At 66.8% G+C, this 11926-nt stretch overlaps 4 protein-coding genes across 4 annotated transcripts in view; 2 read left to right on the top strand and 2 right to left on the bottom strand.

The window, feature by feature from the left end:
* The window catches only part of EMIHUDRAFT_117934 (hypothetical protein), a gene marked incomplete at both ends in the record, with an annotated part of 4003 nt that extends 922 nt beyond the window's left edge, over nucleotides 1-3081 (bottom strand). Inside the window, 5 exons of the mRNA XM_005772006.1 lie at nucleotides 21-326; nucleotides 585-614; nucleotides 696-1160; nucleotides 1219-1465; nucleotides 1613-3081. Of these exons, the coding sequence (XP_005772063.1) occupies nucleotides 21-326; nucleotides 585-614; nucleotides 696-1160; nucleotides 1219-1465; nucleotides 1613-3081 (2517 nt within the window). The remainder of the gene's footprint in view (nucleotides 1-20; nucleotides 327-584; nucleotides 615-695; nucleotides 1161-1218; nucleotides 1466-1612) is intronic.
* A 655-nt stretch (nucleotides 3082-3736) lies between these two features.
* On the top strand, nucleotides 3737-5382 carry EMIHUDRAFT_369425 (putative mitochondrial chaperone BCS1). The gene has a single exon (XM_005772007.1). It carries the CDS (start codon nucleotides 3763-3765, stop codon nucleotides 5203-5205), a length of 1443 nt encoding a protein of 480 aa, XP_005772064.1. The 5' UTR covers nucleotides 3737-3762; the 3' UTR covers nucleotides 5206-5382.
* Nucleotides 5383-6265: 883 nt separating this feature from the next.
* EMIHUDRAFT_75425 (hypothetical protein) lies at nucleotides 6266-6976 on the bottom strand (the record flags this gene model as incomplete). Its single annotated transcript, XM_005772008.1, has 1 exon — nucleotides 6266-6976. A coding segment is annotated over one exon (711 nt), but the record flags the coding sequence as incomplete, so codon positions are not given.
* A 1111-nt stretch (nucleotides 6977-8087) lies between these two features.
* EMIHUDRAFT_444869 (hypothetical protein) overlaps nucleotides 8088-11926 on the top strand; it is a 22654-nt gene continuing 18815 nt past the window's right edge. The window contains exons 1-5 of the mRNA XM_005772009.1: nucleotides 8088-8661; nucleotides 8824-8873; nucleotides 9145-9226; nucleotides 9415-9464; nucleotides 9550-9731. Of these exons, the coding sequence (XP_005772066.1) occupies nucleotides 8143-8661; nucleotides 8824-8873; nucleotides 9145-9226; nucleotides 9415-9464; nucleotides 9550-9628 (780 nt within the window). The 5' untranslated portion in view covers nucleotides 8088-8142 and the 3' untranslated portion in view covers nucleotides 9629-9731. The remainder of the gene's footprint in view (nucleotides 8662-8823; nucleotides 8874-9144; nucleotides 9227-9414; nucleotides 9465-9549; nucleotides 9732-11926) is intronic.

Here is an 11926-nt window from a genome sequence, read left to right on the forward strand (position 1 = left end):
GAGGCGGCGGCGAGCTTGACGCGGAGCCGCGCGTGCTCCTCCTCGGTCAGCGCCTGGTCGCGGCCCGCCGGCGCGAGGGGCGGCTGCGGGATGGAGTAGCCCCTCAGCCGAGGGCCCTGCCCGCAGGAGCCGCCGCCGTCGACGGCGCCCTCCGGCTCCGCGCCTTCCGGCTCCGCGCCCTCTAGCTGGCTGCGGAGGCTGATCGATGCGGGCGCGGGCGGCGTAGCGCCGATGGCGCCGGCGCCGGCGGTGCTCGCCGCATCGTCCGCCGCCTTCTCGTTTGCCGCGTCGTCTGCTGCTCCGAGGAGCGCCGCCTCGAGGCGCGCCTGCACGAGGGCGAGGGGTGTGCGGGGGTGGCGTTCGACTGGAGTTGGGATGCAAGGGGCGAGAGGGCGAGAGGGCGAGATATGAGGGGGGGGGGGGGCGAGCGAGGAGAGCGAGAGAGGGAGAGAGAGGCGCGCCTTGAACGCTTGAAGCTCATCGAGTGATGGCTCAGCCTTGGCGTGCCGCTTCGGTGCGCCGAGCCTGCCGCCGCCGCCCGCAGCGGCGGCGCCCTCCGTACCAGCGGCGACGAGTACGCGCACCGAGCCGTCCTCGCGGAGGGAGAGCTCAACCTACAGAAAGGCGCAGGGGAGCTTCCTGAAAGGCTCCTAGAAGGCTCCGCGTGGCTGGCCTCCGGAGGCGGAACTTGAGACCTTGGCATGCGGCTGCTCCTTGCTGGCCGGCGCCGAGGCTGCCTTCTTGGCCTCCTTGGGCGCAGCAGCTCCGCCGGCTGGCGGCTTGACGGCTGAGCCCTGGAGGAGGGCGAGGCCGGACTTCTTGCGCGGCGGTGGCGGTGCCGTCTTGGCAGCCAGGAGCGGCGTCGCCGTCGCCTCCGCCTCCGCCTCCGCCTCCGCCTCCGCCTCCGCCCCCGCCTCCGCCTCCGCCTCCGGCTCGCCCTTCTCTGCCGATGGAGGGAGGAGCACGTTGATCGGGCCGCACACAGCGGCACCCTCCGCCTCGGTGCCGCCCTCCCCTGCTGGAGCGCCGCGAGCCTCCCCCTCCGAAGCCAGGCTGCCGGCCGGCTCTGCCCCGGCGGCTGCCGAGCCCGCCAGCGCGTCCGCCTGCTGCAAGATGAGCTCGGCGGCGGTCGAGTCGTTGACGAGCATGTCGGCGGTCGCCTATGGGGAAGGCTCCGAGGCGGTCCATACGAAGCCTCCCAGAGGAGAGTCGCTGGACCTGCGAGGTCGCCGTCTCGGTCCGCCCCGCCACAGAGAGGGTGAGGGAGAGGCCACGGCGGCGCGTCGAGCCGGTTGCCTGGTCCGGCTGCCGCTCAGCCGGCAGCGCCGCCACCTCCCCCCCCTCCTCCTCCTCGGCGCTCTCGAGGTCGCTCTCCTGGATGGAGTCGAGGATGGGGTCGAGCCGCAGGAGGCGGGCCTCTACCACGTCGCCGTCGGGGCCGTGCGGCTTATACGAGACCTCGAGCCTGCGGGGCAGAGTGCACAGAGGGTGAGGACAGGGCCGTCGAGGACAGGAGCGTCGCTGCATTCTAGTGGGGATGCGTGTGTTCTCCGGGAAGAGCCGTGCTTGCTCGACTAGCCAGAGCCTGTGGCGAGCGTCTACGGCACCGTACCCGGCGAGTGCGCCGGAGAGCACCGCTGCGATCGCGGTCGCCTCGTCTTCGAAGCCCTCGGAGCGGGGCGCGGGGCGTTTGCCGAGAACACACGTGTGCAGGGGCCGGCAGCTCGATACGAGCGGGTCCCCACTCTCCTCGGACGCCTCGCTCGTGGCATCGCTCGCGGTGTCGCTGCCGTACTCCCACTCCTCTGCCTCGGCCGCTGCCGCCTCTGCCTCCTGCTCCACCTCTGCCGCCTCCGCCTCGGTCTCGGTCGCGTCGATGGCCGCAAGGGCCCAGGCGTGCAGCGCTGCGGAGTGCTGCCGCTCCTCCTGTGCCTCCTCCACTGCCTTCACCACCTCCTTCTCTTCCTCCTCCGCGGCCTTCTCCTCCTCCTCCTTCTCTTCCTCCTCCTCCTCTGGGCCGGCGCCCAACGCCTCTGAGGAGTTGAAGGGTGTGGCCGTCGACATCGGCGGGGGCGCGCCCTTCACCCCGTCGTCGAGCTCCGAGCGCCGCGGGCTCTGAGACGGCGAGAAGGACGGGGAGCGGCGGGAGGCTGGGCCTCGCGGCCGCGCCAGCAGCGCCGTCGCGAGCGCGTCCGCCTCGTGGCCCTTGATGTCCTCCTCCAGACCCTCCTCCTCGGCCGCCGCGTCCGATGCCGCCGCTGATACTGCGTCCGACACCGACGCGACCTCCTCGTCGTCGTCCTCGTCCGCCGCCGCCTCAAAGCGGACGTGGCGGCGCTCCGCCGTGTCCGCCCTCTCGCGCGAGAAGCGGGCTCCTCGGCTGGCGGCGTCGGCGTCGCGCGTGGTGCTGCGCAAAGAGATGCCGCCCGACTTGAGCTCGGCGCCGAGGGCGAGCTGGACGTCTCGGGAGGAGACGCTTCGCGGGCTGGCCGCCTCGTCCGACTGCGACGACTCGGAGAGGACCGTGTCGCCCGAGCCGCCCCTGGGCACGCCGCCCTTGGCAAGCCGCTCGATCTGCTGCGACATCTCCGACATGGTTGACGCCAGAGACGCGGCGAGATCCTCCCCGGAGCCGCTTTTCACTGGGCCGGCAGGCTCGGAGCCGCTCTTCACGACAGGCTCGGCAGACGCCGTCACCTCGTTGTCGTCCTCGTCGCCCTCGCCGAGCTCGGCGGTCAAAAGGGAGCCCGTGCTCTCAAAGTGCGTGGCAGCGGGAGGAGCGGTGGTAAGGCCACCGCACCACTCACGCTTGACGTCAGCGTTGGCAGCGCGTAGAGTGAGGCGGACGCTTCCGTCTGCTCCTAGAATTTTGATACCAAGCCCGTCATCGTCGCCACGGATGGACATGGAGTCGAGCGGCAGGATCCGGTCGGGCTTTCCGTCGAGTCGGGGTCCGATCTTCCGCACAGTGAAGCAAGGCCCGCCCTTGATTGTCTCGATTGCGCACCACCTTGCCTGGTACGAGGACGTGAGGCGGCCCGTCTTCACCTCGAGCGGGCCAGATGGCAGGGTGGCCACCATTCGGGCTGGCTGTAGGTCGGAGTGGCCGAACACCGGCTCCCGACGCCGCCGCAATTCACTCACGCCCGGGAAGAAAATTCGGGCACCGAGCAACCGGCAACATCATCCGTGGAGGTACAAGTGTTCGAAGAGAGAGTGGACCTGAGCAACGATATGACTTGGCGGCAAATGATCGCAGTGGGCGTCAGAAGAGTCGTCCTTGCGCGAGGAGAGCTCGATAAACTCGAGGGGCCAAAATATGCTGCTAGCGGGGCAGAGTTGCGCCGAAAGGCGGGAGAAGCCGCGAGTAAGGACCGTCCCCTCCCCTCAGCAGAGCGGGCGAGAATCCTAACGGATTCACGCACTGTTTATCTTCATCACCCAAAAACAATTTCAAGCCGCAAGTAAGGATACATTGGCGCGCTATGGAAGGGTCCGTCGGCGTCTCGTGCGTCCACACTGGGAGCTACACGGCACGGGTTGCTGACTGACATCGCACGGGAAGAAAATTCGCGGCGAGAACTATGGTGCGATGAACTAGCGATATGCTGGTGAAGAACAATCTGCTCCGTCGCACGTACGCTAGGCAGAAGCTGACCATACTCGCGTGGCTTTCCCCTTGGGATTCACGCCGGCTTTCGTCCCTTACCAAACGTCAGGTCCTGGACGCGGCGCGGACACCCGTGTCTAGATAGCAGCACCATGTCTTCCTCTCCTATCCTCGTCGACCGCGTCCCCGAGCTCCTCACTCGCACGGAGCCGCTCTCGCCTTCGCTGCTCGCGTCTCTCGCCGTCGGGCCGGATCCGACCATCGTCGAGCTTCCGGCGGGGACCGAGCTGCACAGCCTCGTTGCTTCGCACGTGATGAAGCACGCCAGCGCGGCGAGGTCGTTCGGCATGCGCGTGGGCTCTGGCAACAGCCGCTGCTGCGATGGCAGCGACAGCGAGGACGACGACGACGCGCAGAGCCGCGTCGCCACCAAGGTGCTCGGCCTCGGCACGTTTGAGTTCACCTTTGAGTCAGCCAAGATCTTTGCGGTGCACCACACGCTGGGCGAGGTGGTCGGCACGAATTGCAGCGCATCTCTCATGCGCACGCTCGTGCTCGTCTCGGACGCCGACATCAGCGCGCTCGTCCGCTTCTGCGACCATCTCATCGCCAGCGCGGACGCCTGCACCGGCAACGTCTTCAACATCTTCCGCTGGCACGTGCAGCATCAGTATTGGCACAAGGCCGAGACGGCGCAAGCTCGGCCCGTGGAGTCGGTGGTGCTGCCCGCGGAGCTGAAGAGCAAGCTGGTAGACGACATCGCTGACTTTGCGGCGCCGGCGACCAAGCAATGGTACGTCCAGCACGGCATCCCGTACAAGCGGTCCTACCTGCTGCACGGCTCGCCGGGCGCGGGCAAGACCTCCATCATCCAGGCGCTCGCGGGCCGCTTCAAGCGCAACGTGTGCTACTTCTCGTCGCTCTCGCACCCCGAGATGACGGACGACGGCCTCAAGAGCGCCGTGCAGAGGGTACCAGCCAAGTCGATCCTCGTCTTTGAGGACATCGACGCCGTCTTCACGGGAGGGCGCGGCAAGAAGGACGGAGACAAGTCCGCGGTGACCTTCTCCGGCTTGCTCAACGCGCTCGACGGAGTGGGCGGCTCTTCGGGGCAGCTCTTTGTGCTCACCACCAACCACCGCGAGCGGCTCGACCCCGCGCTGATCCGCAACGGCCGCGTTGACATGCACGTCCACTTCTCCGACGCGACTAGCGAGCAGATGCGGATGCTGTTTGCGCAGTTCTACCCAAAGGCGGAGCCAGCCCTTGCCGCGGCCTTTGAGGAGGCGCTGACCGCCGAGCTGGGCGAGAGGACCGTCTCGATGGCGCAGCTGCAGGCCTACTTTATCCAGATGCGCAAGCGACCCGCAGAGGCGGCCGCAGCGGAGGTGAAGAAGGTGATGGAGGAGGTGGTGACACGCATGATCCGGGAGGATGAGGGCGCGGCGTCCGATGGCAAGACGCAGCCGGGGGAGGAGGCGGCGGCGGAGGAGGAGGCGGCGGTGGCGGGGGAGGAGAAGAAGGAGCCGCAGAAGGCAGCCGCCGCGGCCCAGCCCAGTAAGGAGGTGCACGTCCACGTGCATGTCGGATCGTGAACGTGATCGAGGGCGAGCGGAGCCCGGTAGACCGTCTAGAGCCCGAACCTGGGAGCTGGTTTGTGTGTGGCTCGCGAGTGTCGCGAGAGCGCACGTGACTCGTGAGAGATAGAGAAGTGACAAGAAGAAGTATAGTGTACGAGAGGTGCCGCCCGAGACATCGGATATATGTGGGAGAACCGGCCAGGGACAAACCTCTCGAGGACGCGACACAGACCGCGGACCAGCACACCCCACCGCACATATGCAAGGTCATAGGTAGGAGCTTTCAAAAGCTGACATGGCCTCGCGGTCCACACACCACAGAGATCGATGTAGAGAGAGCGAGGCGACGCCCGCGCCCTGGCAGCGTGCGGCACCCTCAAACACGCTCAGGTGCGCCGCCGCCGCACGAGCAGCGCCCATCTTGAGCTCCGCCACCTGGTCGAGCGCGTCGCCGAGCAGCCCCTTGGCTACGCCGAGGTCGCGCAGCTGCTCCACGCCGCCGCTCGCCCGCACCTCGGCGGCGTTGTCGGCCACGTAGCGGCGGCACTGCGCGAGCAGCCGCCCGTCGCCCGTCGCGTGCGCCGCCTCGAGCAGCGGCACGGCGCTCGCCGGCCCGACGCTCTCCTGCAGCGCCTGTGCGCACAGCAGCTCGAGGCGCGGCACCTGGTACATCTGCGCCAGCTGCCGCAGGTCGAGCGCGCGCTGCGCTCTGCCGCCCTCCTCCTCGCCGAGGTCGAGCTGGTCGGTGCAGAGGTAGCGGACGAGGGCGGTGAAGGTGGCGAGGTCGGTGTTGCGCACCGTGACCTCGGCGGCGTCGCGCTCCTTCATGCCGATGCCGAACATGGTCCGAAAGAACACGGACCGCACGCAGAGGACACTTGCTGACGTGCTCGAGGCGCTTTTCGTCATCGCCGACGATGAAGGTGACCTTGCCCTCGGGGAGAGTGGGGTCGCCGCACATCTTTCCGAAGTCGTCCACCATGGTCGAGGGCGGCACCACAATCGGCGCGAAGGTGGGAGGCGGAGGAGGCGCCGACACGCAGACCTGGCGGAGGCCACCGTCGTTCGTGCAAACCAGCAGCGTGCTGCCGTCGGCGCTGACGGCGACGCCGAGTGGGTTTGTGAACTGCGCCGCGTCGCCCACGCCATCAGCGTCGCCGCTAGTGCCGCTGCCCGCGAGCGTCGTCACAGCACCCGTCGCCACCTCGACCCGCCGGATCTTGTGGTTGCCGAAGTCTGTCACAAACAGCGCGCTGCCGTCCGGGCTGATGGCGACGTCGATTGGGCGGTAGAACTGCGCCGCGCCGCCCGCGCCATCCGTGCTGCCGCAGTCGCCGCTGCCCGCGAGAGTGGTCACCGCGCCAGTCGCCACCTCCACCCGCCGGATCTTGTCGTTGAGGTGGTCCGCAACAAACAGCGCGCTGCCGTCTGGGCTGATGGTGATGCCGCTTGGGTAATAGAACTGCGCCGCGCCACCCACGCCATCGGCGCTGCCCACGGTGCCGCTTCCTGCCACCGTCGTCACCGCGCCAGTCGCCACCTCCACCCGCAGGATCTTGTCGTTGCGGAAGTCTGCCAGAAACAGAGCGCTGCCATCGGGGCTGATGGCGACGCCGTGTGCGTGTTTGAACTGCGCCGCGCCACCCACGCCGTCAGCGTTGCCTTCCTCGCCACTGCCCGCAAGCGTGGTCACCGCGCCAGTCGCAGCCTCCACTCGCCGGATCTTGTAGTTGCCGCAGTCCGCCACAAACAGCGCGCTGCCGTCCGGGCTAATGGCGATGCCGCGAAAGCTGACGCCTTCCAGGGCGGCCACGCTGCGCACGCGCCCGGCCGCAGAGACGTGCAGCACTCAGTCATCAGTGGTGACGTACCACGCGCCCGCGTGATCTCACGACACCATACACGGCAAGCGCTGCCAGAGGGCCGTCCTCTCCCTGGAGCGGCAGCGTGGTGACCTGGCCGAAGACGGGCGCGCCAAAGAGGGGCGCCTCGAAGGAGACGCTCCCGAGTAACGGATTTTGGCCCATGCGCATGCTCTTCCTCGTGCTCGCCGCGCGCTCGGGAGCCGGAGTGGCGGGGTCGGAGCTGCTGCAACGGCGCGAGTGGCCGCGAGGGGTCGTACTGGGGCTCTCCAGAGGGCGAGACCACTACGCGGTGCTCGCGGCGGCGCACGGGGCAGCTTCAGCTGAAACAGAGCCTCAGCAGCGCCTTCAGGCAGTGCAGCACAACGCCAGTGGCCTCTCTGGAGCTATGCGGCGGCTGGCGGGCCTGTGCGATGGCGCCGATCCGTGGGCTCGGGACGCGCAGTCGGCTCGCGTGCCGGTTGCCGAGTCAGCCTGGCTGGCGAGAAGCGCCAGGCGCGCATCGAAAAGGAAACGCAGTTTACCGAATACCGTTCCACCCCCTCGATCCCAAAGTGCGTCGCAGTACTGCGCCAGGTAGGTAGGTAGAAAGGTGAAGAACAGCCAGGCTCGGACTGGACACCAACGCGGTATGGGTGGACGCTGGACAGATGATGACGACACGCACGAGCGACACACAGACACAAACAGGCTCACAAGACACACAGCCAGCTGGCTGCCACACACCCTGAGTCGGCGTACACATAACTCAGGGCCACATCCTCCCTGTCGCCCCCCCCAGCACTCCACGGTGCCAAGGGCACAAACAAGGGCACAACAAACAACAGACGACAGGAATTGACATGTGAGGCTAGAGCAGCTTGCTCCACCTCTAGCAATCTCACCGGCCTGCGAGGCACGGACGAGACCGTATGTGGGGTCTAGTGAGGTGTCTATGGACGCTCTGCCGCCCCTTTACGTAACGGCTGAAAAGAATTTTTGGATGCAGGCGGCGATCCCAAAGTGGGCGGCTGTGGCAAGCAGGGTGCTAGGAACCTCATCGACACCAGCGCTCCTCCCTCGCGGTCAAGACGGAGGTGCCGGAGTTCACATGCCTCTCACTGCCGAGCAAGAGAAGGCGCTGAAGCCGCTGCTTTTAAAGGGCACGCTGGCGACCGACGCCTCCCTCGAGCCCTTTCTCGCGGCTGTCGAACCCGATCTGCTCGCAGCGCTTGGGACCGACCACCCGCTGGCCGGCGACTCGCTACAATTGCGCCGCTTCTTGGTCGCGAGAAAGTTCAAAGTGCCCGCGACGGTCGAGATGATATCAGCGCACGTCAAGTGGCGGGCCGAGAACTTGCCGATCAAGCCTGAGGGCGCCGTCCTCGCTGAGCTCCAGAAGGGCAAGTTCTATTCGTATGGCACCGACGCCGCCGGGCGGCCTCTCGTCCTCATACACAGCGGCAAGTTCGACCCGGCGACGCGAGACCTCGAGGCGAGCGTGCGCTCCGTCTTTTACGAGATCGAGAGGGTGATCGCGCAGCTGCCGCCCGGCCAGGCCCAGTTCGCCGTCTTTTACGACCGTACCGGCTTCTCCATCAAGAAGAACTGGGACTACACGCTGCTCAAGGCGGGTCGACGCCCCGTCCACGCCTCAGACTCACAGCCCTGAGGCTTTACCACCCACCCTCTGCACACCTCACCTCTCTCAGGCGGTATAGTGTAGTAAGCGACTCTTCACGAAGAAGACACACCCACAGCACGCCAGGCTCCTGCTGAGCTTTCTTTCTAGGCGGTCTTCACCCAGCTGAGCGACAACTACCCGGAGCGGCTCGGCGCCGGGCACCGCCCATGCAGATGTGGAACTCAATGCGCACATGTCTTCATTCGCAACCGAGACGACACGCGCCTTGTCAGCTGTGTATTCGAGGCTGTATTCGGCCGCACAACTCGTTTTGTTCATGGCGGTGCTCCGAGTGCGCTGCACGACCGAGTCCGCACTCCCGTGCCCTAACCCATTCGTACACTGCGACGGTCGCCTCCCGTCCGGCGAGCTCTCAACCACAACTAAATCATCGAACCACCAGATGATATTGCCGATTGGATGCATAAGGTACGTCTACCCGTCCGGCAAGCTCCTCCCGATGCTGTGGGGCCTGGTCAAGCACTTCCTCGACGCGCGCACACGTTCAAAGGTGCACGAGCCGCAGCCGCGCGGCGCCTTGCACTCTACTCATGCCGCGGGACGGGGATGGGGGGGGGGTGGCATGCTTGTGGGTCTGGGCGCCTGTGGAGATCGCGAGAGATTCTCCGCCTGGCCCTTCCCCCTACCGCTGTGCGTGTGGCGAGATGTGTTCCTCACCCCGGCCCCCGATCCCACTAGGTCAAGTTCATCAATACGCAGGAGGAGCTCCTCAAGAGCCTGCCCGCCGAGTACGCCCCGACCGCCTAGAGACGCGCAGCCAGCTCGCACTCTCATCAACAGTGCCCTCCCCCCCCCGCACTGCTGACGACGCAGGTACGTCCCGACGGCCTACGGGGGCAGCTCGACCCACGCCTTCGACCCCGCCACCTGCGGGCTAGTGTCGGGCGAGTGATGTGTCGCCGGGGTTCGCGGCGCGCAGCCCCTGGCCAGTGCCGTCGGCGCCAGTGCGGCAGTGGCCGAGCGCGTGCCAGTCGCAGGCCCCCTCACTCTTGGTCTCTCTCTCTCCCCCCCGGTCTTTTCGATCATCGAAAAAAGAAATAAATAAAACAGACAACCCATGCAAGGGAGGGTGGATGGGAGGACGGCACACCGCCACCACACAGGGATTTTAAGGAGAGAAGTGCGGTGCTAGCCGTCGTCCACCCTTCTTCCACCTCGCAGCGGTCTGTGTTCGGCTGTGGACTTAGGGTGCGCTTTGCCGTCAGCGCCTGTGTCGAGCCTGTCTGCTGTGTGAGAGAGAGTTGTCCTTAGGCGGCTCCCGTGGGTTCCCTGTGATAATGGAAAATTCTTTTGCAGAAAATTCTTTTTCTGGCTTGGCTGCAATCCCGCGCTCGCACACGACGAGCATGCCCTCGCTCCTCCTGCCCGACGCTCAGCCGGTGCTCACCGCTCTCGCCATCCTCGCCCTCACCGCCACTTGCCGCTTTGGCTTTGCCGTCGTGACTCGGCTCCTCGGCACCTCCAAGTTGCTGCTCTGGCCGGCAGCCGGTGCGATGGCCGCTCTACCCTTTGTGCTCCGCGATCCGCTCCTCGCGTGGTGGGGAGGCACGTACGCCGACGCGCAGCTCGGCTCCTTCCTCGCAGCGACCGCCTTCGCTTGGTGCTTCTTCCGCGCCATCGAGCGGAGCGTGGGCACCACGCCGGTCGGCGCCGCCGCCAGCCTCGCCGAGTGGATCTTCTACATGTCGGCCGACGTCGATCCGCGCTACAGGGACGGCAAGCCGCTGCGGCCGCCGCCCGGCAAGCTGCGGTCTCAGCTCGCCAAGCTCTGCGCGACCTACGCGGCCACTGCGGCCTTTGTCAGCGCAATTGAGCCGTTTGGGTTTCGGCCTACCGCGGCGGTCTGCGAGGCGTGCGGCGTGAGCGGGCCGCTCGCCGCTGCTCTGGTGCGCGTTGGCGACAACTTGAGCGGTGCCGCCTTCCGCTCCTCTGCCGCCTCCGCTCCCCTGCTCCTCGCGAGCCAGCTCGGAGCCCTCGCCGAACCTTCGCGGAACCTTCTCTCCGCAGGCACCGTCCTCATCTACCTCTTCCTCTCCCTCCTCCTCACGCTGGGCTCGATCCTCGTCCTCGCGCAGGGCCACGACCCGATCGACGGCGGCGTCACCCCGTCCCCTACCCCCACGGTACCGAACCCATACCTTACCCCCACGGTACCCAAACCCACTTGCCTGCAGGCTTCGACAACCCTGTCTTCAAATCCTGCAGCCCGCGCGAGTTCTGGGGCCGCCGCTGGAACTTGCAGGCAAATCTCCCCATATCTCCCCATATCTTGGGCATTCACTGGAATCTCGCAGCCAAGTGGGTTCGGGTGACGTGGGGGTAGGGTAAGGTCCCAGCCTGCAGGCAAGTGCAGCAGCTGCGAATCTCGGCTGGGTCACGGCCAGATCTGGGCAAGTATCTGGCCGAGATCTCGGCGGGATCTTGGCGGGATCTCGGCGAGATCTCGGCGAGATCTCGGCGACGGGGCGGCGGCATCGACAGACATCGACGCCGCCGCCGCCGCCGCCGCGTCAAGACGCGTTCGCATAGCCCCGCCTCTTCCCGCGCCGCAGGTGAACGCGATGCTCAAGCGCAGCTGCTACAAGCCTCTCGCCGGCGCGGGGCTGGCGGCCCCCCTCGCCACCCTCGCAACCTTCGGCGCGACCACCCCACGCCCCCCCTCCTCCGACCCGTCGACTGCCCCGCACAGCGCGTCTCTTCACACCTGCCTGCTGCTGTGGACAGGTGCGTCGGCCGGCTTCCACGAGTACCAGTTCGCGCTGTCGATGCCAGGCTACAGGCCCGCACGTTATCCTTATCGCTGCCACTACTGCTGCTACTGGTACTCTCATCATCATTGTTGAGTGTCATCGTCAGTGTCCTGCACAGGGTGGGCACCGCCTCCGTCTTCTTCCTCGGCCAGGTCTCTCTCTCTCTCTCTCTCTCTCTCTCTCTCTCTCTCTCTCTCTCTCTCTCTCTCTCCCTCCCTCCCTCCCTCCCTCCCTCCCTCCCTCCCTCCCTCCCTCCCCCCCCCCTCTCTCCCCCCCCCTCTCCCCCCCCCCCTTCTCTCTCTCTCTCACTCTCACTCTCATCTCTCTCTCTCTCTCTCTCTCTGTCTCTCTGTCCTGCTGCAATTGTTTGGGCGCCTCGTCCCCTTCCACGTCTCGACCATCAAGTCGGTCTCCAAGCACGAGGAGGGCGCGTGGACCTT

The sequence above is a fragment of the Emiliania huxleyi genome (assembly GCF_000372725.1).
Source record: "Emiliania huxleyi CCMP1516 unplaced genomic scaffold EMIHUscaffold_369, whole genome shotgun sequence".
Classification (NCBI taxonomy): Eukaryota; Haptophyta; order Isochrysidales; family Noelaerhabdaceae; genus Emiliania; species Emiliania huxleyi.

Bases quoted from the DNA above. Each gene is read 5' to 3' on its own strand.
- EMIHUDRAFT_369425 (XM_005772007.1), top strand. From the start codon at position 3,763: ATGTCTTCCTCTCCTATCCTCGTCGACCGCGTCCCCGAGCTCCTCACT.